The following is a 26,993-nucleotide window of genomic DNA, read 5'->3' on the forward strand; positions in this document are numbered from 1 at the left end:
ACAAGGAAAAAAATTTTTTTAACTATGTGAAGTGATGGATGTTAACTAAACTTACTGTGGTGATCATGTCTTATTATATTCATAGATTAAATCATTATGTTGTATAACTTAAGCTAACACAATGTTAAATGTCAATTATATCTCAATGAAACTGGAAAAATTGTGGCATTGCAAGAAGGAGCCAAGTGGGATGGCACTGAGCCTGCAGAGAATGGAAGTTGCTTGGACCCCAGAAAAAGCATGCTCCTCAGATCTGTGTGGATTATATAAGGAGGAAGTGAGGTAGCCCTGGGAACACAGAGCCAAAGGTACAAGATTTTATGAAACGGCATGCATCTTTTCATCTTATTTTAATGACAGCAAATATAATATATAATAGAACATGACTAACATTTATCAAACATTTTTTCTCATAACTTTTTAATACCATGGAATTCCCATTTTAAATGAAAACATCAGATATTGTCAATGGGAAAACAATTTACAAAGTTCTATTTACATGTAACTTTTCCAGAGTGCACCTATTGCATAAAGTATGTGGGTTATTTCATTCAAATAACAAGAATTTGCCATTTAATGATAAAGATAATTCTCATTGAAATCTCTAAAAATTGCTAGTTGTTTAAAACACAAAATGTTTATTTGGTCTTTTAAATGACAGGCACCCTTATAAAATGTATTTCTTCTATACTTTAGACTTACTAGCTACAAATATATAGCACCAACATCCATTTTAATAATATCAACATTAGCAATTAATATTTTTAAAATACAAGTTCATGTAGACATACTAGAAAAAATTTGGACAAATATAAATATAAAGTTTTATAAAATGGGAAGTTAAAGCTTTAAAAAAACCCCAGCAATTTAAAAATGCAAGTGTTCTTTGATTAGATCACCAGATAAGTTTAAATTGGTTAGACTACAAAATTTAAGGTCTTACACATCTTTGGTTTAAAAATCCAGACTACTTCACAACTAATCTATTACAAAATTTTAGAGCAATATAGAAATTCAAGAAGTTAATAAAAGGCTAAGAGGTGCCATATTTTTAAAGATCAAAGTAAACATCAGTTTTCTCCCCTGTAATTACAATGCTCGAAAGATTTTTCTATATCCAATCGGATGAATGTTTAAAGTCATTTATGAAGAAATTATATAATGAACTATTGTAGCTCAGAACTGGAATGGTACAAGCAAAACACTTAACTTCTTCATACTAAAGATTTTATCCATAAGTATGACATACAACTTTAGGTAAGGGCTTGTCTACCTATGTTAAAAAAACAAACTCATGGAGGAGGGGGGAACATACTAATCAATGTAATGACTCACAGGATAGTGCTGCAAGGCAGCCCTGCTGAGAGTGTAACGGTCGCCTCGCCCCTGCTCCATGCGGCCCCCGGCCTGCTGGAACAGTGCAGTGTCTAAAATCAAGTACGTTTCCAAAGTTGTACATGAAAAGGAGAGAGAGAGAGGAAGAGAGAGAGAGACTTCCTAACTTAAAAAAAAAATCAGCAGCTTGTAACTGAAAGGAAATAGTGCAAAGTCAATCTTAGGCCCCTTTAAAACATAAAACATTAGATACTGATACAAAGCAACAAACACCCCCTGTTAAGAAGGCTTATACCACAGTACACAGGAAGCTGCCCAGTCATTGGATAAACTGTCCACCGTAAGCCGAAGGAGCAGAAAAATAATTTTTTTAAAAATTGACAACAGACTTCTCTGCTCCTGTGAAATGAGATTCTCCCTTAGACAAATCTCCCTGTAAATGGTACAGCCAGGCCTGCATTTCTGAGGCCAGGGTGACTCGGATTCCTCTGCCCCTGCTTTCGGCAGCTGTAAGACTCCGCCATCTCCGGTCCAGAGGCTGCCCCGAAACAGGGCAAGGACACAGGTCCAAATCGCCCATCGCACTGGCGGTCTGGAGTCAGCTGCCCACCACAGTACACTGCTCAATTGTTCACTTTGATTCTTTGAGAGTAACAGGAAGACAACTTTTGTTATGAGAAATTACTTTTACACAATATGGACAAAAAAGCACAAGATGACAGGAAACAATAAAAACTGGGTTTATGAAGAAGAGCAGATTTCCTGTTTGGAAAATTTGTAGTGAGTGATGATTAAATACGTTTAGGAATTCTGCACTGCATACAGGAACACTGATTTAGGTGCGCGCCAGTTTCTAATTTAACTGTTTCATCAGTTTAACTGCCGTTTTGCATGCTCCTCAGACTTCACCGCCATCACATTTACTGTAAACAACAGCTTTCTTTTTCTCTTACCCTATCTAACCAAGAGTTGGCTATCTGCCTTTTACGGGAACAGAATAGCTTTCCTACTCAGATGCTTTTTACTATGGGCTTTCACAAAAATCTACTAAAGTCCACAGTATTAAAATGAAACACTATAATCAGTGTAGACATCACTATACTCTTAAAGATACATCAGACAAGTGCAGTAACATCAGACAAGTGCAGTAACCTGGAATGCATTTTTCTCTCTCCTAGAGGCCTGCTTTTACTTCTAAACAGACGACTAGATTTTGAGTCACCTGGTTTAAAATTCTGGCATTGTGCTTTCCTGACAGAAGCAAAAGCACAATCTCTCCAAGCTCATGTGTTCTAAAACACGGAAATCTCTCCCATCCTGGAATCAGGAGCTTTGAAGTGCTTGTACCTGTGAGGTGCACAGCAAGTCTGATATCAGCAATGTCCCTTTTTTTAACAAAGAGATTTGGTCCTTAAAATGTTTATATTATTCTACATGTGACTTCCAACACTTTCTTATAATTGTATTTTTTTTTTTAACTAAGACCCACCATAAACCACTCAATTAAGCTAAATTAAAATTGATTTTAGCAGAAAGTAGAAATAATGCTTTAAAATATAAAATGTCACCTACTATTGATTTTACAGTTTGAAACTTGTAACTTAAACTAGAAAAATATACATGTAGTTGAAAAAAAAAAAAAAGAAAGAAAAATTTCCAGTCTTTTCCCTTCTACCCAGGAAAATTTTATATCTGATATCACCAACATGAGTCCTGATGACCTTCAGAAGTCTTCCAAAGGTTATGCCTGGCGGACTTACTGGTGGTCTCCTTCAACTCGTTTCTTGCGAACTATGAGAAAAATAAAGAAAGTTAGAAATCCCTGTTCATTTGTACAAACTTAACTTGCTTTTTACAAACAAGCTTCTGTAAATCCAGCGATAGTTGTACAAACATTAAATGTCCATTTCCAATTCACATGGTCATTAAAATAAAAAATTCCCATCCCTTTCCTTGTCATTTACCTGCTGAGAAGTGAGGGGTTTCAAAGTGAGAACTACATGCCCTCGCTCACCTGTGCTTACACAGCCAGAGCATTAGAAATCTAAAACAATGGTCAGCAATCGCATTCAAGTCCACTGTGCTGTCTCAGCTGTTTACTGAAAAAGTTGATACCTCCATTAAAAATAATTAATAAATGATTGTGTTAAATTCTGAATTGACACTCAGGCAGCCACAAAAATCTACTAAAGTCCACAGTATTAAAATGAAACACTATAATCAGTGTAGACATCACTATACTCTTAAAGATACATCAGACAAGTGCAGTAACATCAGACAAGTGCAGTAACCTGGAATGCATTTTCTCTCTCCTAGAGGCCTGCTTTTACTTCTAAACAGACGACTAGATTTAGTAGATTATAGTATCAACAATATCTGCAGGCTCTTCTGATTAGGCACTACAATACAGCTCAATTCCTTAGTCTGTGAAAGAACATAGTGAAAATGGTTTTGTCATTCATTTTTTAAAAAATATATATATTTTATTAATTTTTTACAGAGAGGAAGAGAGAGGGATAGAGAGTTAGAAACATCGATGAGAGAGAAACATCGATCAGCTGCCTCCTGCACAGCTCCCACTGGGGATGTGTCCGCAACCAAGGTACCTGCCCTTGATTGGAATCGAACCTGGGACCCTACTGCTCTCCAAATTTTCCTCCTCTTTTCTCCCACAAAATGAACTGGCTCAGGGCTCTGACAAAATAAATGCAAAGTAATGAAAATCTCAGACCCTGGTAATGTGGTCAGGTCACAGCTGGCTACCATAACCTTTGGCTGTCAAAGAGGCCAGCCAACTAGTTCAGCTGATGGAGTAAAGAAGGTACATGCATCTGAGGACCCCCAGCGTCTTCGTGAATGGGTGGCCCTAACGCACCAGGCCGTGCTCACTAGTAGCAGGGCAAGGTCTTCAACTTCAGGATCTTGTTACTCTTACCTATCAGCCACCAGAGAGCATTTGATAAAAGGGGCAAACATTTTACTGTAATGCTGAAATCTTTTTTAATAGCTCCAAGGGGTGACTTAGAGCTGAGAGTAAAACATTATAGGAAGTATAAATGTTTATTGTAGAAAACTGTTCACCAGAAGCTGTGAAATATTATTTTCACATGAAGTTGATTTTACCCACTAACCAACCCAATAATCACTACAGCTTTCCTTAAACTGAATTCTGATCCAGTCAGTATAAAAGGACCATGCAGATATTAGAAACCTAGGCCAAGTCATCTCTATTAAAATTTATTTTAAAAGCAAAAAAGGCTCCTCCAATACATTAGGTTAATGGCATGATTCAGAAATTCAATTTGCCATTGTATGTCTTACCTAAGTCATTGTTTTTTGTTATAGCATTAGCTGCCCTGGTTCGGGGTCCCTGCTGTGTAAACCGATATCCAAACTTAAGGATATTTGTATTTTCCTCAAGCATCTTCGCCATTTCCAATTCTACAGCTGTCCCCAACTGCTGCCTCTGGAATAATCAGAAATAAAGAATAGTGTTAATAAACTAGATCAAAATACTTTTCTAGGTAAGTCAAGACTAAGACATTGAGGTATGCTGATTCTGTTGTTACTTTAAAATTTTCCCAATTCTTATAGTATACAAGGGGAACAAAAGTTTAACGTTCAGTACTGATCATATAGACATCAAAAAATTGTGGATTTCCATAATGAGATACCCTTCATACCCATAGGATGACTATAATAAAAGAGACAGAAAATAATAAGGGTTGGCAAGATTGTCGAAGAAAACGGGACCCTCAGACATGCTGATCGGAATGTAAAATGATGCAGCTGCTGAGAAAATAATCTGACATGCCCGTATGACCTAGCAATGCCACTTCTAGGTACAGACCCACAAAAAATAAACACACACGTTCATACAAGAACCTGTATATATAAATGTTCACAGCAGCTTTATTCCTAATATTCAATAAGTAGAAACAACCCAAATGTAACATTATTATTCAGCTAAAAAAAGAATAAGTACTGATATGTGCTACAACATGGATGAACCTCCAGAACATTTTGCTCAGTGCCAGGCGGCAGACACAAAAGACCATGTGGTATACAATTCCATTAATATGAACTAAGATAGGCAAATGCAGAGACAGAAAATAGAGGTGGGAGGGTGAACAGGGAGTGACCGCTGGTGGGTATGGAGTTTCTTTTTTTGTTGTTGTTAATCTTTGCCCAAGGATTTTTTTCCATTGATTTTTAGAGAGTGGAAGGGAAGTGGGAGAAGCGGGCAGAGAGGGAGAGAAGGAAGGAGGGAGAGGGAGATGTAGAGAGACAGAAAGACACACACAGATTGGTTGCCTCCCTCAGGAGCTTCAACCAGGGCCTGGGGTCTGGGATGGACCTGCAACCCAGGTACCTGCCCTTGAGCAGTGCTCGGGCTGATGCTCTACCACAGAGCCACACAGGTCAGGGCAAATTTCTTTTTACAATGCTAAAAGTGTTCTGGAATTAGACAGTGGTGATGGTTGCATAACTCTGAATATACTAAAGACCCATACTAAAAATATCAAATTAATATTCCAGATGCCTCCAATGTCCTCTCATCCTCTTTTATGCCACCTTCCCAAATAGCTCCCTGAAAGCCCTCCTCCCACATGCCTCCTGAGTCCCCAAGCCCTGCACAGCAGTGTGGGCTGTAGCTTCCTCAAAGTTACTGCTGCAGAGCACTGACCTGATTGTCAATCTTGAGCTCGGTGAGGGTCTCATTATCTTTTAAAGCATCAATCAGTGCTAGAACCCCAGCTCCTGTGATAAAGTTGGACTCCATATTTAAGCTCTTCAAATTTTTGTTCACTTTCAGCATATCTGCAAAAGCCTAGAAGTTAAAGAAAATTTTGGAGATTAAAATCTGACAATTATACACTGTACACGTCATAAACAAATATACTAATTAACATAACTGCCTTAATGTTTCTCATTTGATGTTTGAGTTTGACACCTACCTTATAGGTCTCACATGTATCCACTTTGCACATGTACCCTGTCACAATCTTTTTTTTAAAGAAAACATGTTTTTATTAATTTTTATTTTATTATTTTTTAAATATATTTTTTATTGATTTCAGAGAGGAAAGGAGAGGGAGAGAGAGACAGAAACATCAATGATGAGAGAGAATCATTGATTTGGCTGCCTCCTGCAAACCCACACTGGAGATTGAGTGCACAACCTGGGCATGTGCCCTGACCGGGAATCAAACCATGATCTCCTGATTCACAGGTTGATGCTCAACCACTGAGTCACGCTGGGCTTATTGATTTTTAGGGAAAGAGAAAAACATCGATCGGCTGCCTCCTACTCACCCCTAACTGGGGATTGAGCCCACAACCAAGGCAGGTGCCCTGATGAGGAATCGAACCAGTGACCTTGGTACATGGGGCAATGCCCAACCAACTGAGCAACACTGGACAGGGCCCCTGTCAAATCTTTAGCTTTTTCTGTCACATGTAATTCTCTGTTGGCAACATTCGCCATTGCTAGTTAATCCTCATGCTCATCCACACCCTTTGTCATGTTTTCTCTTGTCCCTCATCCTTCTGCCAGTTCCTGTGTAGGACTGACTTCATCAGTGTCTCTTTGAAATATTTTTTCCTCATTTAGGTCCTGGCGCAGCTGGATTACTGCAAAGCCAAAATGAGGGTAAATTATGGACTGATTTCCAAGACAGAGACCAAAAAGAATGCCTAAGACAGAAGGCCAAAAGAGATCACAGATAACTAGAACTGCAAGAGCACAAAGACTATGGAGAAGAAGGGGCTCACTAAACATTCATTTCCTCAAGGAATGCTCTGTCTTCAGTCTGCTTCCTTCCCTTTCTCACAGGACATGGTAGTGCTAGGCATTTGATCCAGTGCATAATAAACACCATATTAGCCCTGGCTGGTTTGGCTCAGTGGATAGAACTTCAGCCTGTGGATTGAAGGGTCCTGGGTTTGATTCTGGTCAAGGGCACATGCCTAGGTTGCAGGCTTGATCCCCAGTAGGGGGTATGCAGGAGGCACCCAATCAATGATTCTCTCTCATCATTGATGTTTCTATCTTTCTCTCTTTTCCTCTCTGAAATCCATTTAAAAATAAACACCATATTAATTTACCAACAGAAACTTTTGAGAAGAGGAAAAGGAGAGGGAAGGAAAGAGGGATAAGTTAGAATATGAGTAAGTTTATATAAAATAGCCCTTTAGAAAGGTCAAACATAGGTCAAACTCTAGAAAACATGTGGAAGGAAGATCCAGCTTAAAGTTAAAAGGCAATGGGGGTGGTGGTGATGGAATACTATAAAGAACTTGGGACAGCCCTAGCTGGTTTGGCTCAGTGGATAGAGAGTCGGCCTGCGGACTGAAGGGTCCCGGGTTCAATTCCGGTCAATGGCACATGCCCCGGTTGCGGGCTCAATCCCCAGGTAGCCAATCAATGATTCTCATCATTGATGTTTCTATCTCTCTCTCCCTCTCCCTTCCTCTCGGAAATTAATACAAATATATTTAAAAAAAATAAAGAACTTGGGACAGATTATCTATACACCGGTACTTTCTATTAGTGACAACTAGCTATGTGACTTAGAATAAAACCCTTATTCATCCTTCTGTACATACACTTATTCAAATATTATTGATGGCTTATTATTTGACAAGTACTACTACTCTGTAGATTCAGAAATAAAATATGCCTGATGGAACTTGCATTCTAGTGGGGGGCCCAAATAATAAGCAAGCAGAATGTAATGTCAGATGGTAAAGAGGGCCAAAGAGGAAGAAAAAAAGAGAAAGCAGGGCAGGTGGGGAGTGTGGGGGTAGGAGTGAGGTTACTATTTTAATAGGGTGGTTAGGAAAGGTTTCGCCTAAAAGGTGACATTTGAGCAAAGACTCAAAGTGATGAAGTGAAGCTATGTGGAACATCTTTTGCGAGGAAGTTCTAGGCAAGAGGAGCAAGTGTAAAGGTCTTAAGCTGGGAACATGGGTAGCATATTTGAGGAAGAGCAAGAAGCTGCATGGCTATAGTACAATGAAAGGGCAGTAAAGAAGATGAGGCCTGCACATGTAAGTCCTTATAAGGCCTATAAGGTATTTTGATTTTTACTTGAATGAGATAGGGAGCTTCTGGGAGTTTCTGAGCATAGGAATGAGATAATTAAATGAAGTTTTAAAAGAATCACTTTTGATATTACGTAAGGACTTGGCTTTGGGGTGAGTAAAATGGAGCAGGCAGCTCAATTAGGAGGCTATTGCAATAATCCAGATAAGAAGAGGTAGTGGCTTACACCAGGATGGTAGTTGTGAAAATGGTGAGAAGTGGATAGAGTCTACAAGTATTCTGAAGACAGGGCTGGATACATTTAAGGTTGTAAGAAAGGAAAATCAAGGGTGACTCCATTTCTTTTTCTCTTAAGCAAATGAAAGAAACAAGTTGCTTTGATGAAAAAGGAAAGACTGAGACAAACAGATGGAATGGAAGTTAGGAGTTTGGTTTGGGATTTAAATTTGAGATGTCTCTTAGACACCTAAATAAAGTTGCTAAGCAGGTAGCTGGACAAGAATATGGAGTTCAGGAGAAAGGTATGAACTGGAGATAATAACACTGGTAGCCACTAGCATTTATAGATAATATATATCAATGAAACAGAATGAAATCATCAAGAAAATGAATGTAGACAGAGAAAAGAAGAGGGCCTATGACCGAGCCCTGGGCTGTTCCAATGCTTAAAAGAGGAGAAACCAGCACAGGGATGGATAGAGAAGGGATGTCCAGCTGAGGCAGGGGGAGAATCAAAGGGAGAGGGAGTGATGTCCTCAAAGCCAACTGAAGAAAAAGGTTCACACCATGATCAAGAGGGATTTACCCAGGACTGAAAGTTTGATTTAATATACAAAAATTAATCAATGTAATATACCATATTAACGGAATAAAGGACAAAACCACATGACCATCTCAAGAGACACACAAAAAGCATTTGACAAAACCCAACATTATAGATCCATAAATAGAATCTTCTGCAGATAGTAAATAATTGGTGTGGAACTTTATGTACTGATATGAAAAGATCTCTTAAGACTGTTGAGTAAAAAATAAACTGCAGAATAGCATATATTTTATGACTCCATTTATGTTTTTAAAAATTATAGAAAGGAAATATAGGAAAAAATAAATGTAAAAGAGCATTAGATCATGTACTGCTTAATAGAGAGTTAAAGATCAACTCCAAAAACACAGTTTAGCCATCTCTGTAACACCCTGGTATATAGTTATAATTTTGACATTATCAATAGCTAACTTACATACTGATGGTTGCCAGAGAGGAGGAGGGTTGGGGGTGCAGGTGAAAAAAATGAAGGGATTAAGAAGTACAAATTAGTAGTTACAAAACAATCGTGGGGATGTAAAATACAGCATAGAAAATGGAGTAAAATGGAGCAGGCAGCTCAATTAGGAGGTAATACCTCCTAATGTTCGGTGCCATTGTAATACCTATGTTTGGTGCCATTCCCTTCTCACAGGACATGGTGAGTTTATATAAAATAGTCCCCTAGACTTATGGGGAGGGGGGATCACTTTGTAAGTTATATAAATGTCTAACCACTACGCTGTACGCCTGAAACTAGTATAATATTGAACGTCAACTGTAATTGAAAACTTTTTAAAAAATGTAAGTTACTTACAAAAGCAACAGGGTCATTGCTCCGCGTGGCTGCAAGACTTAAATATTTCACGTGTGTGTTGGTTTCCAGAGCCTTCGCAAAATCTTTTAGGGTTGGGATTGGAATATTCTTAAAAAACAATAATGCAGAACATTACATTTCAGTCCAGTAATCAAGTAAATATTTACCTTTTCTTGTTAAAATGCTCTCAGGAATTACATAAACACACAATAGTCTACAAATAAAAACAATTAACTGCTTCCTCCATATCTGTCTGACTTCTCTGTCAAGGTACATCTACACAAACTGTTGACCTACAGCAAAGAATATATCACCATTTCTCTAGCATTTAAGTTAAAGAAGCTCTTGTGATTTTACATTTAACTGTTCATATCATAAGAAGTCAACATCTGAGTATTCAAAGTGGACCCATTTCTACAAAGAGAAAGGTGTGGGAGCCCACCTCTGAGTATGATTCCTGGGGCAGATGACATACTGTTCTTAGTCCCTTAGTTTAAACTACCAAGTATTAAGAGAGATTAACTCTGCTTTCCACTACTTGACACGCGGAAAGATGTAGTTCTAGAAGGCACTAATTTCCCCTTTAGTCCCAAGACTTTAATTTCCTGTAGCCGTGTTACTTGTAGATCATTACTGTTGATTTACAGAGATTCAGGGAGACAATTTTTAAGGAATGAATAAAATGAATGACCAAGTAGGGACATTAGCTTTCCCCACGTTATTCTCTCCTCCATTCACACCCATTAAAAGAGCGCAGAGGTCTTATTCCCTTGGTTCTTATAATTTCCAGATGTTCCCTCTACCCCAAATTCAGATAAATCAAGATATAATACTCAAGAGAAATGAAAACATGTTCACACAAAGCATATGACTGCACGTGAATGTGAACCGTGGTTTTATTTATAATCATTCCAAACTGGAAGCAACCCATACGTCTATCAACTAATGAATGGATAAACAAATTGCACGATATCCCAACAACAGAACACTACTCAGCAATATAAAGGAACAAACTGCTGACACAAGCAAAAACATGGATGAACCTCAAATGCATTATCCTAACTGAAAGATGCCAGGCTCTAAAGGCTACATACTATATGATTCCATTTACACTACATTCTGGAGAAGGCAAAATGATAGGGAAAGAAAAGAGATCAGTGACTGTCAGGACTAGAGCCAGGGCCATGACGACAAAAGGTGTGACATGTTCTACATCTGACTGTGCTAGTGGTTGTTGAACTGTATGGGTTTGTCAAAACTCACAGAATAATACACTGAAAAAGGAGAATTTTACTTTATATAAATTAGACCTCAAGAAACCTGATTAAAAACACAAAACCCAAAAGACTAAATGCTCTTAAAAGTAGGCAGTACTTTGAAAGCCAGAGAGAGGTAGTCTAATAGGATCTACATTTCTATGTGATACTCTTTTAAAAAGCAAGTAAGATAAACACTGTATGACTTTAATTTTTAAAATATGGAAGAATCTGTGTTACCACAGTGTTAGGAGCAAACACTTCACCTTTAAGTAGAAAGAATTATACTATATCAAAACTGCCCAGCTCTCACCCTAGATCCACCTGACTCAGCAATTCAAAACTTACTTTGCCTGGCACACCTACCTTTATATTATTCAAATTAACTTCAACAAGACGAACATCATTTTCTTTAATTCTCTTTAAACTCTCTTCAACGTTGGTTGGATTTGGTGGCTCATCAAATACTGGGACCATCTTTTCACCTTTTACCACATCTGTAGTAACAAATGAGAAAAACGTGTCTCAGTGGCTGATACTATTACAGTGGATGCATATATTAACTTGGTAACACATATCTCTCTCTCTCTCTCTCTCTCTCTCTCTCACACACACACACTCAGTAGGACTAATTTAAAAGTTTCTTCCCCACAATTTCTAAATTATCCTTTGTGCATAAAAATAAAACTTTATTGAATATATAAAAAATAATTCATTTTACAGTGGGGCCTTGACTTACGAGTTTAATTCGTTCTGAGACCGAGCTCGTTAAGGAGCTCGTTAACTCAAATTACTCTATCAACTCAGTGTAAAAAATCGGCCGAGAGACAGCTGGTATCTCAAAAAACTCATTAGTCAAGGCCCCACTGTATTTGCAAAACATCAGCCTTCAAAAATGATTATTTTCATGGCCTCTTGGTGTATTACAAAATTACCACTAAAATACACTTGATAACACACACCAATGATCCCATTTATTTGTTGCAATGTTTAAGATAAAGTTCAAATATGATTAACTTTACCATTCGTATGATTTCTCTGTGATCTGCTAGTAATTACTGAAAAGGCAGTAAGAATCACAGACTTAAAGAAACAGAGCCTTGATAAGAACAACAAGGTGATGGAAGTACACAGGTCTTCTTCCCATAGGGAGTACTACACAATGGGAAAAGGGGTGGACTCTCCATTAGGAAGTAAAGTAGGAATACGGAATGGGGAGACAGAGAGAGGTAACAGTACACAGAGGAACTACTGAGGCAAAAATTCCAAATTCTATTTCCTTCCTTCACTCCTACCTCCAATTCTTCACCATATATACTCTACCCATACACATGGCCAGGATACAACTACGCAAAGTTGAAAGGGGATCTAGAAGGCTTGAACTCTCTAATGACACTTAACACATTCCCCCCAGAGATATGACCATTTTGATATGAACCCTAATGTGATTTAATCACCACCTAGGAAGCATTCTGTCCAAATTTAAGACCCAAAAAACTGCACCTGAATCTGATCAAGCCTAGAGGAAATAAGTAACAGTTTACAGAAACATAGGCGACAGAGACATCTGTAAAATGATACCACAAGGATGCAATCAGCCAAATCCAGAATGTGGGAAATTCTACATATATAACAGCCCAGTATCTTAAAAATGGCATGAAGAAAGGGGGAAAGAGGTTGAGGAGGGGAACTATTAAGAAATTAAGAAAAACTGAAACCAAATGACAACCAAATGCAGTTGGTGACCCTTATTTGGATCCTGATTTGAACAAACAAACTGTGAAATGATATTTTTGAGAAAATGAGAAATCTGAACATGAACTGAGTATTAGATGATAAAAAGGAATTATTGTTAATATTTAAGTTTGATAATGGTATGTTAAAAGGAAAGTCTTTGTCCAGCTGGTGTGGCTCTATGGTTGAGTGTCGACCTATGAACCACAACGTCACGGTTTGATTCCTGGTCAGGGCACATGCTTGAGTTTCAGGCTCGATTCCCAGTAGGGGGTGTGCAGGAGGCAGCTGAGCAATGATTCTCTCTCATCATTGATGTTTTTATCTCTCTTTCCCTCTCCCTTCCTCTCTGAAATCAATTTAAAAAATTATTCCGGGGGGAAGAGGAGGTGGGCAGTAAATGGGTTGAGAGGCAGACAATGGATGATATAAGGCTGACAAAACGTTAAAAACAGCTGAAACTGGCCAATGACTATATTATTCTCTCTTCTATTATGTATGCTTGAACATTTCTACGACAAATAGTTGAAAGAGAGGCGGAATGGCCAAATCATAGAACACTCACAAAATGGAGTGTTATACAGATGTTCAAATATGGTAGCTCTATATGTTAACTAATCAGGAAACACAATATAGTGCTAAGTAATATATACTATACAGCATGGGTTAAAATCCTCATCACTGACTTTGTGTGACATTCAAGTTAGTTAATCATTCTAAAATCTCAGCTCCTGTATATGCAAATAAAGGATAATATATAATAATACCTATTTCATAGAACAGTTGTGAGGATTAAATAAAAACAATTTCTATTTAAGAGCTGTGCACAGAATATGGCCCATAGTCAGCATTCAGACAATCAGCCCATTGTATTAGTTTTGAAAAATTACGTTATTTTATTAACCAATGTCACCCCAATAAATTAAATAAAAAAGAAAATTAAGTTGTAAGAAATATCTATAGTATGATCCCATTTTTGTAAATAAACAAAAGACTACACATCCTATCTAATAAAAGAGAAACATGGTAATTAGCTGTACATCCGCTACCCTTCCCATTGGCTAATCAGGGTGATATGCAAATTAACTGCCAACTAAGATGGCGGTTAGCCGCCAACAAAGATGGCGGTTAATTTGCATATGTAGGTACAATGCTGGGAGGCGAAAGGGAAAGGACGGAAGAAGCCCCCTGCCACTGACGGTGATCGGAAACCCAGGGGGGAGCTAAGAGCTGGGGCAGGCCTTTGCCCTGCCCCCAGCCATGATCAGAGAAGGCGCCCAGCCAGTGACAGCGGGAAGCAGGGGTGGAGCCGGCAATGGGAGCTGGGCAGGGGTGGAGCCGGCAGTCCGGGGAGCTAGGGGTCCCTTGACCAGGCCTAAAGCCTTGGCCAAGGACGTTAGGCCTGGGCAGGGGTGGAGCCTGCAATCGCTGGGAGCTGGGGGTCCCCTGCACAGACCTAATGCCTTGGCCAGAGGCGTTAGGCCTGGGCAGGGACGGAACCAGCCACTGCAGGGAGCAGGGGCGGAGTCAGCGATCCTGGGCAGCTGGGGGTCCCCTGCCCAGGCCTAAGGCCTCGGTCAGAGGCATTAGGTCTAGGCAGGGGCAGAGTGGGAGATCGGGGGAGCTGGAGGTCCCCTTCCCAGGCCTAATGCCTTGGCCAGAGGCATTAGGTCTAGGCAGGGGCAGAGCCTGCAATCGCAGGGAGCTGGGGATCCCCTGCCCAGGCCATTGCGGGGAGCAGGGGCGAAGTCAGCGATCCTGGGCAGCTGGGGGTCCCCTGCCCAGGCCTAAGGCCTCGGTCAGAGGCATTAGGTCTAGGCAGGGGCAGAGCGGGAGATCGCGGGGAGCTGGGGGTGCCCTGCCCAGGCCTAATGCCTTGGCCAGAGGCATTAGGCCTGGGCAGGGGCAGAGCCTGCAATCGCAGGGAGCTGGGGGTCCCCTGCCCAGGCCTAACCCTTGGTTAGAGGCATTAGGTCTAGGCAGGGGCAGAGCGGGAGATCGCGGGGAGCTGGAGACCAGGCCTGACACCTCTGCCGGAGGCTTTAGGTCTTGGCAGGGGCGGTGCCAGAGATCCTAGGTAGCAGGGGTGGAGCCGGGGATGGTGGGAGCTGGGGGTCCCCTGCCCAGGCCTGACACCTCTGCCGGAGGCCTTAGGCCTGGGCAAGGAGCCAATCCAGTGATTGGAGGGTGATGAGGGTCAACTCCTCTGGCCGAGGCATCAGGCCTGGGTGGGGGCGGAGCTGGTGATTGGGGGGATATGAGGGTCCCTTGCCCAAGCCTGAAGCATGGGTCAGAGGCGTCAGGCTTGGGTGGGGGGTGGAGCAAGCGATCAGAGGGAGATGGGGGTCCCCTGCCCAGGCATGATTCCTGGGCCAGAGGCCTCAGGCCTGGGCAGGGGTCAGAGCCAGTGATGGGGGGAGATCAGAGTGTGATGGGGGTCGACGCCTCTGGCCGAGGTATCAGGCCTGGGCGAGGGCGGAGCCAGTGATCAGGGGGAGAGGGGGTTCCCCTGCCCAGGCCTGAATCCTGGGCCAGAGGCATCAGGCCTGGGCGGGGGGCAGAGCCAGTGATCAGGGGGTAATGAGGGTCCCCTGCCCAGGCCTGACACCTCTGGCAGAGGCATCAGGCCTGGGCAAGGGGTTGATCCTGTGATTGGAGGGTGATGGGGGTCAACGCCTTTGGCTGAGGCGTCAGGCCTGAGCGGGGGGTGGAGCCGTTAATCGGAGGGGTGTGCGGGTCCCCTTCTCAGGCCTGATATCTGGGCCAGAGGTGTCAGGCCTGGGCGGGGGGTGGAGCCAGCTATGGGAGGGAGATGGGAGTCCCCTGCCCAGGCCTTACACCTCTGGCGGAGGCATCAGGCCGGGGCAAGGGTGGAGCCCATGATTGGGGGAGATGGGGTTCCCCTGCCCAGGCCTGAAGCCTGGCCCAGAGGCGTCAAGCCTGGGGTGGGGGTGGGTGGGGTGCCAAGCCGCAGATTGGTGTGAACTACAGAGGAAGCACCTTTTCTGACCGCTCATTGGTTAAGCTCCCTGTATGCCACTGGTAATATTCTTAGTAACTTGGGTAATAAGAATCCAAAACGGTGATCTAGGGTTTTTCACCACACTCCTGGTGAAAAAAATGAAGGTCCGCTGCTGGAGGGCTAAGAAATGTCATATCCTGCCCTAGCCACTTTGGCTCAGTGGATAATGCCTTGGCCTGCCGATGGCAGGTCGGGGTTCAATTCTGACCAAGGGCATGTACCTAGGTTGCAGGCTCCTCCCTGGCCGGGGCCCAGGTCAGGGCTCATGCAGGTGGCAACCAATCAAAGTGTTCCTCTCATTTTGATGTTTCTCTCTGTCTTTCCCTTTCTCTTTCACATTCTCTAAAAATCAATGGAAATATATCCTCAGGCGAGGATAAAAAAATAATAAAGAAATTATTATTATATGAAAGACACATCTTGAAAATGCCTAAAAAATGTTGTCATTTTTTCATGGTGACGGGACTGGAGTCCGTGTTGATGAAAAAACTTTGCTGGCTGCAGTGACTGGCAATGGCTGCAGCAGCAGGGTGATGGGGCTGGTTCCTTCCCCTATCAGCCCGGTCACCTCCCACAAAGGGAGGCCAGACTGCGGCTTAGGCCCGCTCCCCAAGGGGAGCAGGGAGCGGGCCTAAGCTGCCAACAGGACATCCCCTGAGGGCTCCCAGTATGTGAGAGGGGGCAGGCTGGGCTGAGGGACACTCCCCCCCCCCAGTGCACGAATTTCATGCACCGGGCCCCTAGTACATATATAAGTTTATATAAACATAGTACAAAGCCTAAACAAATATACACCAAATTGCTAACAGGGTTAGGGGTGCATGAGTAGAAGGCATAATTTCTATGAACACTTTTACTTCTTACCTTATACACTTAGGTATTGTTTGTTGGTTTGTTTGTTTGTTCATTTATTTATTTTTTGGTGGGGAGGGAAAGAGGGAGAAGAAGGGGGAGAGAGGAAGAGAGAAATATTGATGTGAGAGAGAAACATAGATCGATTGCCTCCCACATATGCCCCAACCAGGGATTGAACCTGCAACCTGGGCATATGCCCTGACCAAGAATTCAAACCTGCCACCCTTCAGTGCATGGAACAACACTCTAACCACCTGAGCCACACTAGCCAGGGCAGGTATATACGACAAAAGTATATATTACTTTGATAATTTTAAAACATCACAGACATGAATTTTTTAATCCTCACCTGAGGATATGTTTTGTTTTGTTTTATTTTTAATTAATTTGAGAGAGACAGAGAAACATCAATGTGAGAAACACTGACTGGTTGCCTTCCGTAAAGGCCCTGACAAGGGATCAAATCCACAACCTAAGAATGTGCCCTGACCAGGAATGGAACCTGTGACCTTTTGATGTATGGGACGATGCTCCAATGAACTGAGCCACCTGGCCAGGGCTCCTATACATGAACTTTTTTAAAAGCTTTGTTTTGGGCTATTTAATACTTTTCATTAAATAGACTAAAAGGTTTGGGCGTTGAATAGTTCTGAGGTTTCTCCTGAATCTGATTTTATAATGTAGTTTGCCAACACTGTTGTAGACTTCTTGAAAATCAGAATGTCAACAAAAACCAAGTTTGATTAGCACTTACATTGTTTAGCATTAGTATCACCCATGAGGTGAGAGTGGTTCCTATTACATTTGCTGACACATTAAGCATAAAATACTTAATCTTCCTTCTTCAATGGTTTTATATACCAATACCATCTAACTGGAATTTTAGGTTCCTAGTATATATACAGAACATTTGGTATGTAAACACAGAAGTTGATACATTGAGAAAACAAAATATATTTAACAAAGAATTGGAATTCACAAAGCATTGTAAATACTTACTTGAAAAATGTTCTTGGTCGACACCATTACTACTTCCCACTATATTACAGAACTGTGTATTCGTTATCAAATTGTGCATTCCAAGAATAGCTATGGAGACAGAATAGGAAAATTAGTTTTATTTTCATCCGTGTTAAACATAGAGAATTTTACAACCCAAAATTTCTATTAATGAGTTTAACATTCTCTGGACATTTTTCTACTCAGTTAACTGCAGATTTTGCAGCCCAAAAAGGGGAGACAGCATGTTTAAAAATCACCTACAGTCTCCTTCTCATCAATGCCCTTATTATTTTCCCCATAGTTCTGAATTCAGACACAGCTGGAGCTAGCCTAACCTTAAATGCAAATCTACGATTAGCTCCATCTGGTGGCTAAGAAAAAAACTGACATGATCTACTTTGCTGTTCATCCTTTACACAAGATTTCTAGCAACATAATGTGATAGATGGCAGGTTTTCAACTTAACCTTCACTACTTTACATTTGTTAACTCTCATTCATATTTTAGCTAAGAGTAGAATACTGAAAGTATAGCTGAATTCTCATATTAAGATTAAAGTAGATACCCCAAAAATGACACTTGGGAGAAATTTGGTTTTTGTTTTTGATGCCCTTTTGCATAAATGAGGCAGAAGCTACAGTGTGCCCCTTGTCCATTCCACTCTGATGAATTTACAAATCCATCAATCCTCACCACTCCCAGAAATAACACACCTGCTCTGGCTGTGGCAAACACCTTTTCCTGGGTCCTTCCTAAAGAATCTTCACCATCTTTTCAAACATGTTAGTTCTTGGGGTTAAGATCTCCTCATGTGTCCTATTTTTCTATTTAGGAAAATGGCTGTGTTGGGGAGGAGGTGGAGGAGATACTGGTCTTTATAAGAAACCGGCAATGATGAAAATAACAGGGAGGTTTGGAGTGTTCCATACACACTTCAGAGAAGTTGGGAAAGTGTGAGTATAGCTCAGGGCTGACTGTCTCATCTGCTTTCCAGTTACCCACCTTGGGGTCTTTCTGATAAAATGGGACAGTAGTTGACCCCGGCAGCTCTTTCAGTGCTCAGATGGGACGGCTTCTAGCTGAGCGCCAGCTGATGAAACATTTTTATAAAGACTTTCAAAATGGGTAACGTGGGAAAAGATGTCAAGTAATACCATTCCATTAACATAATAATTTCACCATTGAGAGAATTTTTAAAAATGACATTCTTTGCGTCAGCTTTAGAGTAGAAGAAACAAAGCCAAATATATGGTCACTGATTCAATAGCGCTCTGCTAGGCAAAGGATGTATTTGCATAATGAATGGAGGTGTGTGCTGGTACTCCCCTCCCCTCCCCATTCATTCACAATGTGTTTCAGGAGGTACCTGCGAGATCACACAATTCTGTATCAGAAGCACTTGTCAAAGCTTCTTCTAATTCTGGATCAAGAGAGATTTTTTCTTCTGTAAAAGTCTGGATAGGTTTCTGTTTAGGGATGAATATTTTCCCTGTAAAATAAAGCGGTTTGTTAATTTACTGCTGTTCTTAACTCATTACCATTTTACTCTAACAAAAATTATTTAGAGTATGTGCAATTGAAGCTAAAATAAATCAAGACTGACAATGTAATAATTTCATTTCATCTTCAATATGTATTTATAAGCTTCCAGTGACCATAAAAGTTGGAATAAAAAAAATCTGAGGAATTTTCCCATTTGTGAAAATATAAATAGGCTCTTTTTGGAGTCATTATGAGTTACTCTACAATTACTGAATCAAAAAATAAATGAATAAAGGAATAAACACAAAAATCTATAAAACTTTAAAAAGATTAAAAGAAATTTCACTTTCTTATTCTTAAGCAAGAAATCATTACAGTCCCTCCAGGATGGCAGAAGCAATTATTCCAGAAATTCAAGTTCTAATTGCAAAGAAATTCCTGTATGTCCTGAGTGGTAGTCTGAAACTTTTAATCACTGTGCCTCTAAGGCTCAATGGACACTAACAAGGTTACCTATTAAGAAACTAATTTTTCTAGAAACCTATTTGTTATGTTAAAATCAGTATTTTATTAGCATATGTCCAATGAAAGATTAAAACTATGAAGGGACTAGTAAATGATAATGATATACTAGTAGCTGTGACACAAGACGCAGTACTCACACATGGTAGGGACTAAGTTACCAAGATTGCCTCTAGTTTCTCTCCCAAGACAGGTGAAAATTCCAATAAAAGATCTAGAAAGGCCTATGTATGAATTCACAGAAGTGCCAATTATTTTGTTTTCTATTAGGGAACTACCAGGGAAAGATGAGAATATGTGGCCTGATGAATCTATTCAGTGCTCTATCAAAAGCAATGTTTGTGGCCTTATAATTAGTGCAATGAGTTGTGTACTTCTTGCTCAAGGAAAATATCAACTAGTGTGAATAAGGAATCCTTCCACTATATAACTCCCAGGAATCTGGTCAAGGCTGCTCAGGTATTTTCTGCTAAGCTCATCTAAAGGATCTTAATTTCTGATGTTATATTTTTTATTTTTAGCATTTCCATTTGGTTCTTAAAAAAAAAAAAAAAAAACCCCAAAAAACAGTTTCCATGTCTCTGCCAAAATTCCTCATCGCTTCATACGTGCAGTGCACTTTGTCCATCAGATTCTTTGGCATTTTTATCATAATTATTTTAAAGTCCCTGACTGACCACATGATCTCACTCATTTATGGATAATAAAAACCATTATAAACTGATGAGCAAAAATAGATACAGAGGCAGAACAGCATCAAACAGACTGTCAAACTACAGCCGGAAGGCTGGGGAGGGTTGGGGGGCGGGAAGGGGGTGGTAAGAGATCAACCGAAGGACTTGTATGCATGCATATAAGCATAACCAATGGAGATAAGACACTGGGACTTTAAGCAATAAAATAAATAAATAAATAAATAAAGAAAGAAAGAAAGAAAGAAAGAAAGAAAGAAAGAAAGAAAGAAAGAACATAGAGTCCCTGACTGATAACACCAATATTTGGGTCATCTCTGGGTCTTCTATTGACTGTTTACATTCTTTTAAAATATATTTTTTATTGATTTTAGAGAGGAAGGGAAAGAGAGAGAGATAGAAACATCATTGATGAGAAAGAATCACTGATCGACTCCTTCCTGCAGAGCTCGCACAAGTGATCTAGCCCTAAACTGGGCATGGAATCGAACTGTGACCTCCTGGTTCATAGGTCGACGCTCAACCACTGAGCCACACGAGCCTGGTGACTGCTTACTTACTTGACTATGGGTCACCTGTGTCTCAGGTCTTTGTGTGTTGGGCAGTTTGTATAAGAGTATAGCAGAGACTGAAAGGAGCATGCCCCTCAGGTCAGGGCTGAATCAACATGCAGTTGAGCTGAATGTGGATTTTGCTGCAACAGTAGTTTGATTCAGTTCCCGATTGGCTTCAAACATTTTGAGAATGGGGTCAGGACTTTCTCTTTGGCAAGGCCTGGGATGAGAACCCTAGTGAGGTTCTGGAGATCTTCTGAGCTTCCTACTTCTTTGAACTGTGGAGTGGGAGAGATTTCTCCCAGTGTGTGGCCCAGGCTGCCAGCTTTCTGGGTAATGCCGGGGGAGGAGGGACTGTCTTTGTTTTCCAGTCCCACTCCATGCTCTCTGAGCCTTGGCAGATCTTTCAGCCCCACCCTGTCTCATCTGCTCTATAGTTTGTGAAGTTCAGGAGGGCCTGGAAGGGATTCTTTCAACTCTCCTGGCTCTCCCTTCGTATCCCCGAGCTGGGAATTTTCTCAGCTCTGCTTCATTGCCTCTGTTCTCTGAGTAGTACTCTAGCACTACTAGGGTAGCAAAGAATGGTGGGTAATGCAGTCTCACCCTGTCTCTAGGAATGCACTGTCCACTGTGGCAGCTACTAATAACATGTGACGACTTTAAATTAATTCAAACTAAAATTCAGTTCCTCAGCCATGATGGCCACATTTCAGGTGCACAACAGCCACATTTCAAGTGCTTGACAGCCACACTTGGTTAGCACAGACATAGAACATTTCCACCACTGCAGAAAGTTCTAGTGGACAGCATTGCTCCAGGACTTCTCTGGATTCTAGTCTATCCTGACAGCCCTCACACAGTCACAAAACATTGGTTAAAAGTTAGGCTGATTGCTCCCTAACTCCTCTCTATGGTAGTTTCCTCTTTTTCAGTTAGGAGAGAGCAAGACTGGATCACCTCTCTTATGAAGGTCTTGGCACTTTCTGGAGTAATTTAGATTTGTGTCTTCAAGATCTCTGATAGCTTTTTATTTTTATTACTAGATGCCTGGTGCATGAAATTTGTGCATGGGGCAGGGGGGTCCCTCAGCCCAGTCTGCACCCTCTCTAATCCAGGACCCCTTGCGGGACATCCCTCTCACAATCTGGGACCACTGGCTCCTAACTGCTTGCCTGCCTGTCTGCCTGCCTATCTGATCGCCCCCTAACTGCCGGCCTGATCGCCCCCTAACTGCTCCCCTGCCAGCCTGATCACCCCTACCGCCTCTGCCTCGGCCCCTGCCACCGTGGCGTCTGGAAAATGTCGGGTCTAATTAGCATATTACCCTTTTATTAGTATAGATTATCTTTTAAACTATGATTACCCAGAGTAAACTGCTTATTTTGGTTGTTAGAGTGAGAATAACAAGTCTCTTGCAACTTTCTACATCTGAATTAGAAGTCCTTCTGCTCAAGTATTTTCTTATCTAAAAAATGACACTTGGCCAATCCACAATATATAAGGATGGTTTTAACTGCATGTAACAGAATATCCAATTAGAAGTGGTTTAAACTGGTAATTTTCAAACTTCTCATTCACTTAGTGATCTCATTAAAGTATAGATTCTGATGAAGAAAGTCTGATGTGAACTCTGAGATTCTGCATTTCTAATCAAAAGTATTTTTATCTCATTTAATAAGTCCACAGGTATGTGGCTGTTCAGCAGCTCAAGCTTGTCATCAAAGATTCAGGCTCTTTTCATTTTTCTCTTTGGCTATAACCAGCATGGAGACCTTTGTTCTTAGCCCATCAGTCTCAAGACGATTTTGTAACACTAAGTATCATGTCTTTATGCAACAGGGTCAGGACAGGAAGGAAGGAAGGGCACTTTCTCAACTGTCAACTTCTATAAGAAAAACTGTCTTCTCTTCTAATCTTACCAATCAGCTCTGGGTCACACAACCATGCCTCTGCTGTAAGGATGTTTAGGAAATAAGCATCTGGCCCTTTCAGTATATTTCAGAGATGGGTTTGCTAGTAGGGTAGAATGAATAAATGCCTTTGTCTCAATACTGAACCAGATGAAGTACAGTTCAGTGCTCCCTTAATTCCCTGAACATTTCACTACAGCTACACTTACACATTTTTGCATATCTGTCTGTCTGTGCAAGTTTCTCAATGTTCTGTTCATCCCTGCATCCTTCCCTGGCACACAGCAGGCAATCTGATTGTTGAATCAATAATCTGGTGATCACCTGCAGTTCAACTAACTACTTTTTATAAAGTACCAGAGGCCCGGTGCACAAAAATTTGTGCACTTGGGGCGGGGGTGGGGGGGAGTTGTCCCTCTGCCTGGCCTGTGCCCTCTTGCAGTCTGGGAACCCTTGGGGGATGACCACCTGCTGGCTTAGGCCCACTTCCCGGGGGACTGGGCCTAAGCTGGCAGTCAGACATCCATCCCTCTGGCAGCCCGGGAGCCCTCAGGGGATGTCCACTTGCCAGCGGGGAGCAGGCCTAAGCTGCAGTTGGACATCCTTAGCATTGGTGAGGAGGCAGGAGAGGCTACCACCACCACCACTGTACTGGCAACCATCAGCCTGGCCTGTGGCTGAGGAGAGCTCCTCCATGTGGGAGCTCACTGACCACCAGAGGGCAGCTCCTGCATTGAGCGTCTGGCCCCTGGTGGTCAGTGTGTGTCATAGTGACCAGTCATTCCCAGTCGTTCTGCTCTTGGGGTCAATTTGCATATTACCCTTTTATTATATAGGATAGAGGCCTGGTCCATGGGTGGGGGCCGGCTGGTTTTCCCTGAAGGGTGTCCCGGATCAGGGTGGGGGTCCCGCTGGGGTGCCTGGCCAGCCGGGGTGAGGGGCTGATGGCTGTTTGCAGGCTGGTCACACCCCCTTCAGGGTGGGGTCCCCACTGGGTTGCCTGGCCAGCCTGGGTGAGGGGCTGATGGCTGTTTGCAGGCCGGTCACACCCCCTTCAGGGTGGGGGGTCCCCACTGGGGTGCCTGGCCAGTCTGGGTGAGGGGCTAAGGGCCGTTTTCAGGCTGGCCAAGCCCCCCTAGCGACAGAAGTTCCCAGCCTCTCCTTTTCTTCTTCTTTTTTTTATTCTGGGATTTATTTACCTTCTATAATTGAAACTTTGTTGCTTTGAGTGGAGCTCAGAGCTGGCCGCAGCAGGCGGGAAGCTTGGCTTCCTCCATCATTGGGGTAACCAAGCTTCCTGCTTGCTCCAGCTCCATGGCTGCCAGCCGCAATCTTGGTTGGGTTAATTTGCATATAGTCGCTCTGATTGGCTGGTGGGTGTGGCTTAAAGTGTAGCAAAGGTACGGTCAATTTGCATGATTGTCTTTTATTAGTGTAGATAATTTAAATATACTGGTTCAAAGTCACACAGCAGAGTTAACACTTGAACACAGCCTCCCAAACTCTCAGCACGTTGCTTCTTCTAATACACTGGTGGCTTTCAAACTTAACTCTTTAGCAGTAGACTTTTCCCCTCAAGCAAATGTCTATCTATAGGACAGTATACATAATTATCTTAGTACCAAATTTTGGAGTTCTGGTGATTATTGAATAATCTTTTATTATTGATTCTCAGACAAAGGAAAATTCAAATCAATACATTCCAATAATTCCATAGTACTTTTCACAGTGGTTGATATTATAAGTAAAGTGGCATACAATTCAAATAGCATACCTTTAATTGCCATTTCAGGATAATTAATTACATTTTCCTGAGCTTGATCTCATCTGCATTTTTGGATGTCTATGGCAGTGGTTCTAATACTGGCTACACATTAGATTCACTCAGAGAACTTTAAAAATTCTGATGTCTAAGTCCCAGCCCCTGAGATTCTGACTTAAATGGTCTTGTGTGCTGTAAGGAAGATCTGGGTTTTCAAAAAAATCTCTAGGGATTCTAATACATAGTAGCCAAGTTCAAGAACAGCTGGATTATGGAATTTACTTACTAAACAAAACCACATAAGCTATCAAACAGCTGCCTATGTCTTCTTCTAGGGACCAATGGAATCTAAAGCATTATAAAAATCTGAAATGTTTACTTTTGTAATCCTCATCCACATTCCATAGAGGTATTATTCATATCTAATTTTTCCCGATACACGAACTTTTGCTAATACTTATAAATACAAAATAAATCTCATCAGAAAAAAATAAGAATTTCTAAGGGCTTATGGAAATTCTTCTGCAATGTAAAAGTTTGCTATTCTTTTTATATAGCTCTAAGAGAGCTCTCCTGGCATTTCTTTTTATGAGAATTTCTCTGTATATAGAGATTTTTGTTGTGGAAGTAACTAGCCTATACAAGATTATATTTTTAACAATATAAAAAGTAATTACTACACATTTCTTTATCGACAGTTAAACACTAATACAGTATAAGAATTATTGTTTAATGTGTACATATAAAATCTAGTTATAGAAAATTAAAAGTAAAAGAAATTACTTTTGTGACAAAGGATAAAATAGGCAGAATGTATTTAGTACTAAGAATACAAAATCTAAGGGGCTCTTCCCAAGACTGATAGGCTTGAACAAACACTTAACAAATCTTAATTGATTATTTGCATAAAATGACAAGGTGATGCTAAATTTCATGTGGAAATCCAAGCTACCCAGAATAGCCAAACAATCTTGAAAAAGAAGAACAAAGTTGAAGAACTCATATTTCCCAATTTCAAAACTTAATGAAGCTACTGTAATCAAGCCAGTGTATGGTGCATAAGGAAAGACATTTAGATCAATAAAACAGAATTGAGAATCCAGAAATAAATTCATATTTATGGTCAGCTGAATTTCTACAAGGGTACCAAGACAATTCAATTGAGAAAGAATTATCCTTTCATCAAGACTACAGACCTCAATGTAAAAGTTCAAACTGTAACACTCTTAGAAAAACACATAAATCTTGAGTTAGGCAATGGTTTGTTACCTATAACAACAAAAGCACAAGTATCAAAAGAAAAAATAGATAAACTGGATTATATTAAAATTAAAAACTTTTATGGAATAAACGGTACTATCAAGAAAGTGAAGAAACTTAAAAATGGTGGTACATCTACACAATGGAATAAATACTATGCTGCTCTTACCATTTGCAACAGCATGGATGGACCTGGAGAGCATTATGCTAAGCAAAATAAGCCAGTCAGAGAAAGGTAAATATCACATGATTTCACTCATTTGTGGAATATAATGAACAATAAACTGATGAACAAAAATAGATCCAGAGACAAAGAAGCATGGAACAGACAGTCAAACCTCAGAGGGAAGGCAGAAAGGTTGGGAGTTAGGAGGATGAGTAAGAGATCAACTAAAGGACTTGTATGCATGCATATAAGCATAACCAATGGACACAGACACTAGGGGGATGAGGGCATGAGTTGGGGGGTGGGAGCGGCTGGGGAGAAGTCAATGGGGGAAAAATGAGACATACGTAATACTTTAACCAATAAAGAATCTAAAATTTTTTAAAAAGTGAAGAAACAATCCACAGAATGAGAGAAAAATTTTCAAATCATAAAACTCATAAGATACCTAGAATATATTCAAACTTTTATTAATAAATCAAATATTGATTGATGTAAAAATAATAGACAAATCAATTTTAAAATAGGCAAAGGAATTGAAGAGACACTATCTAACAGCACATTAAAAATGCTCAGTATCATTAGTCCTTAGGGAAATGAAAATCAAAATCACAATGCACTATCACTGCACAGCTATAATAAAAAAGAAAAGCAAGTGTTGGTGTAGATGTGGAATAACTGGAACCCTGATATACTGCTGGTGAGAATATAAATGGTGCAGCCACTAAGGAAAACAGATGGGCAGTTTTTCAAGTTGTTAAACATAATTAT

General features: G+C 40.9%; 1 protein-coding gene across 2 annotated transcripts in view; it reads right to left on the minus strand.

Annotated features, from left to right (window-relative positions):
* Positions 1 to 2,059: 2,059 nt before the first annotated feature.
* The window catches only part of TMOD3 (tropomodulin 3), a 95,345-nt gene continuing 70,411 nt past the window's right edge, over positions 2,060 to 26,993 (minus strand). Inside the window, exons 4-10 of one of the 2 annotated variants that reach the window (XM_081108944.1) lie at positions 19,241 to 19,363; positions 17,872 to 17,961; positions 11,628 to 11,758; positions 10,006 to 10,113; positions 6,023 to 6,166; positions 4,657 to 4,801; positions 2,060 to 3,126 (exon numbers count right to left, since the gene is read on the minus strand). In XM_081108944.1, the coding sequence (XP_080965070.1) occupies positions 3,092 to 3,126; positions 4,657 to 4,801; positions 6,023 to 6,166; positions 10,006 to 10,113; positions 11,628 to 11,758; positions 17,872 to 17,961; positions 19,241 to 19,363 (776 nt within the window). In that variant the 3' untranslated portion in view covers positions 2,060 to 3,091. The remainder of the gene's footprint in view (positions 3,127 to 4,656; positions 4,802 to 6,022; positions 6,167 to 10,005; positions 10,114 to 11,627; positions 11,759 to 17,871; positions 17,962 to 19,240; positions 19,364 to 26,993) is intronic. The other variant, XM_081108945.1, reaches the window with a different exon arrangement.

Source organism: Myotis nattereri (genome assembly GCF_964212035.1).
Source record: "Myotis nattereri genome assembly, chromosome: 1".
NCBI classification, from domain to species: Eukaryota; Metazoa; Chordata; class Mammalia; order Chiroptera; family Vespertilionidae; genus Myotis; species Myotis nattereri.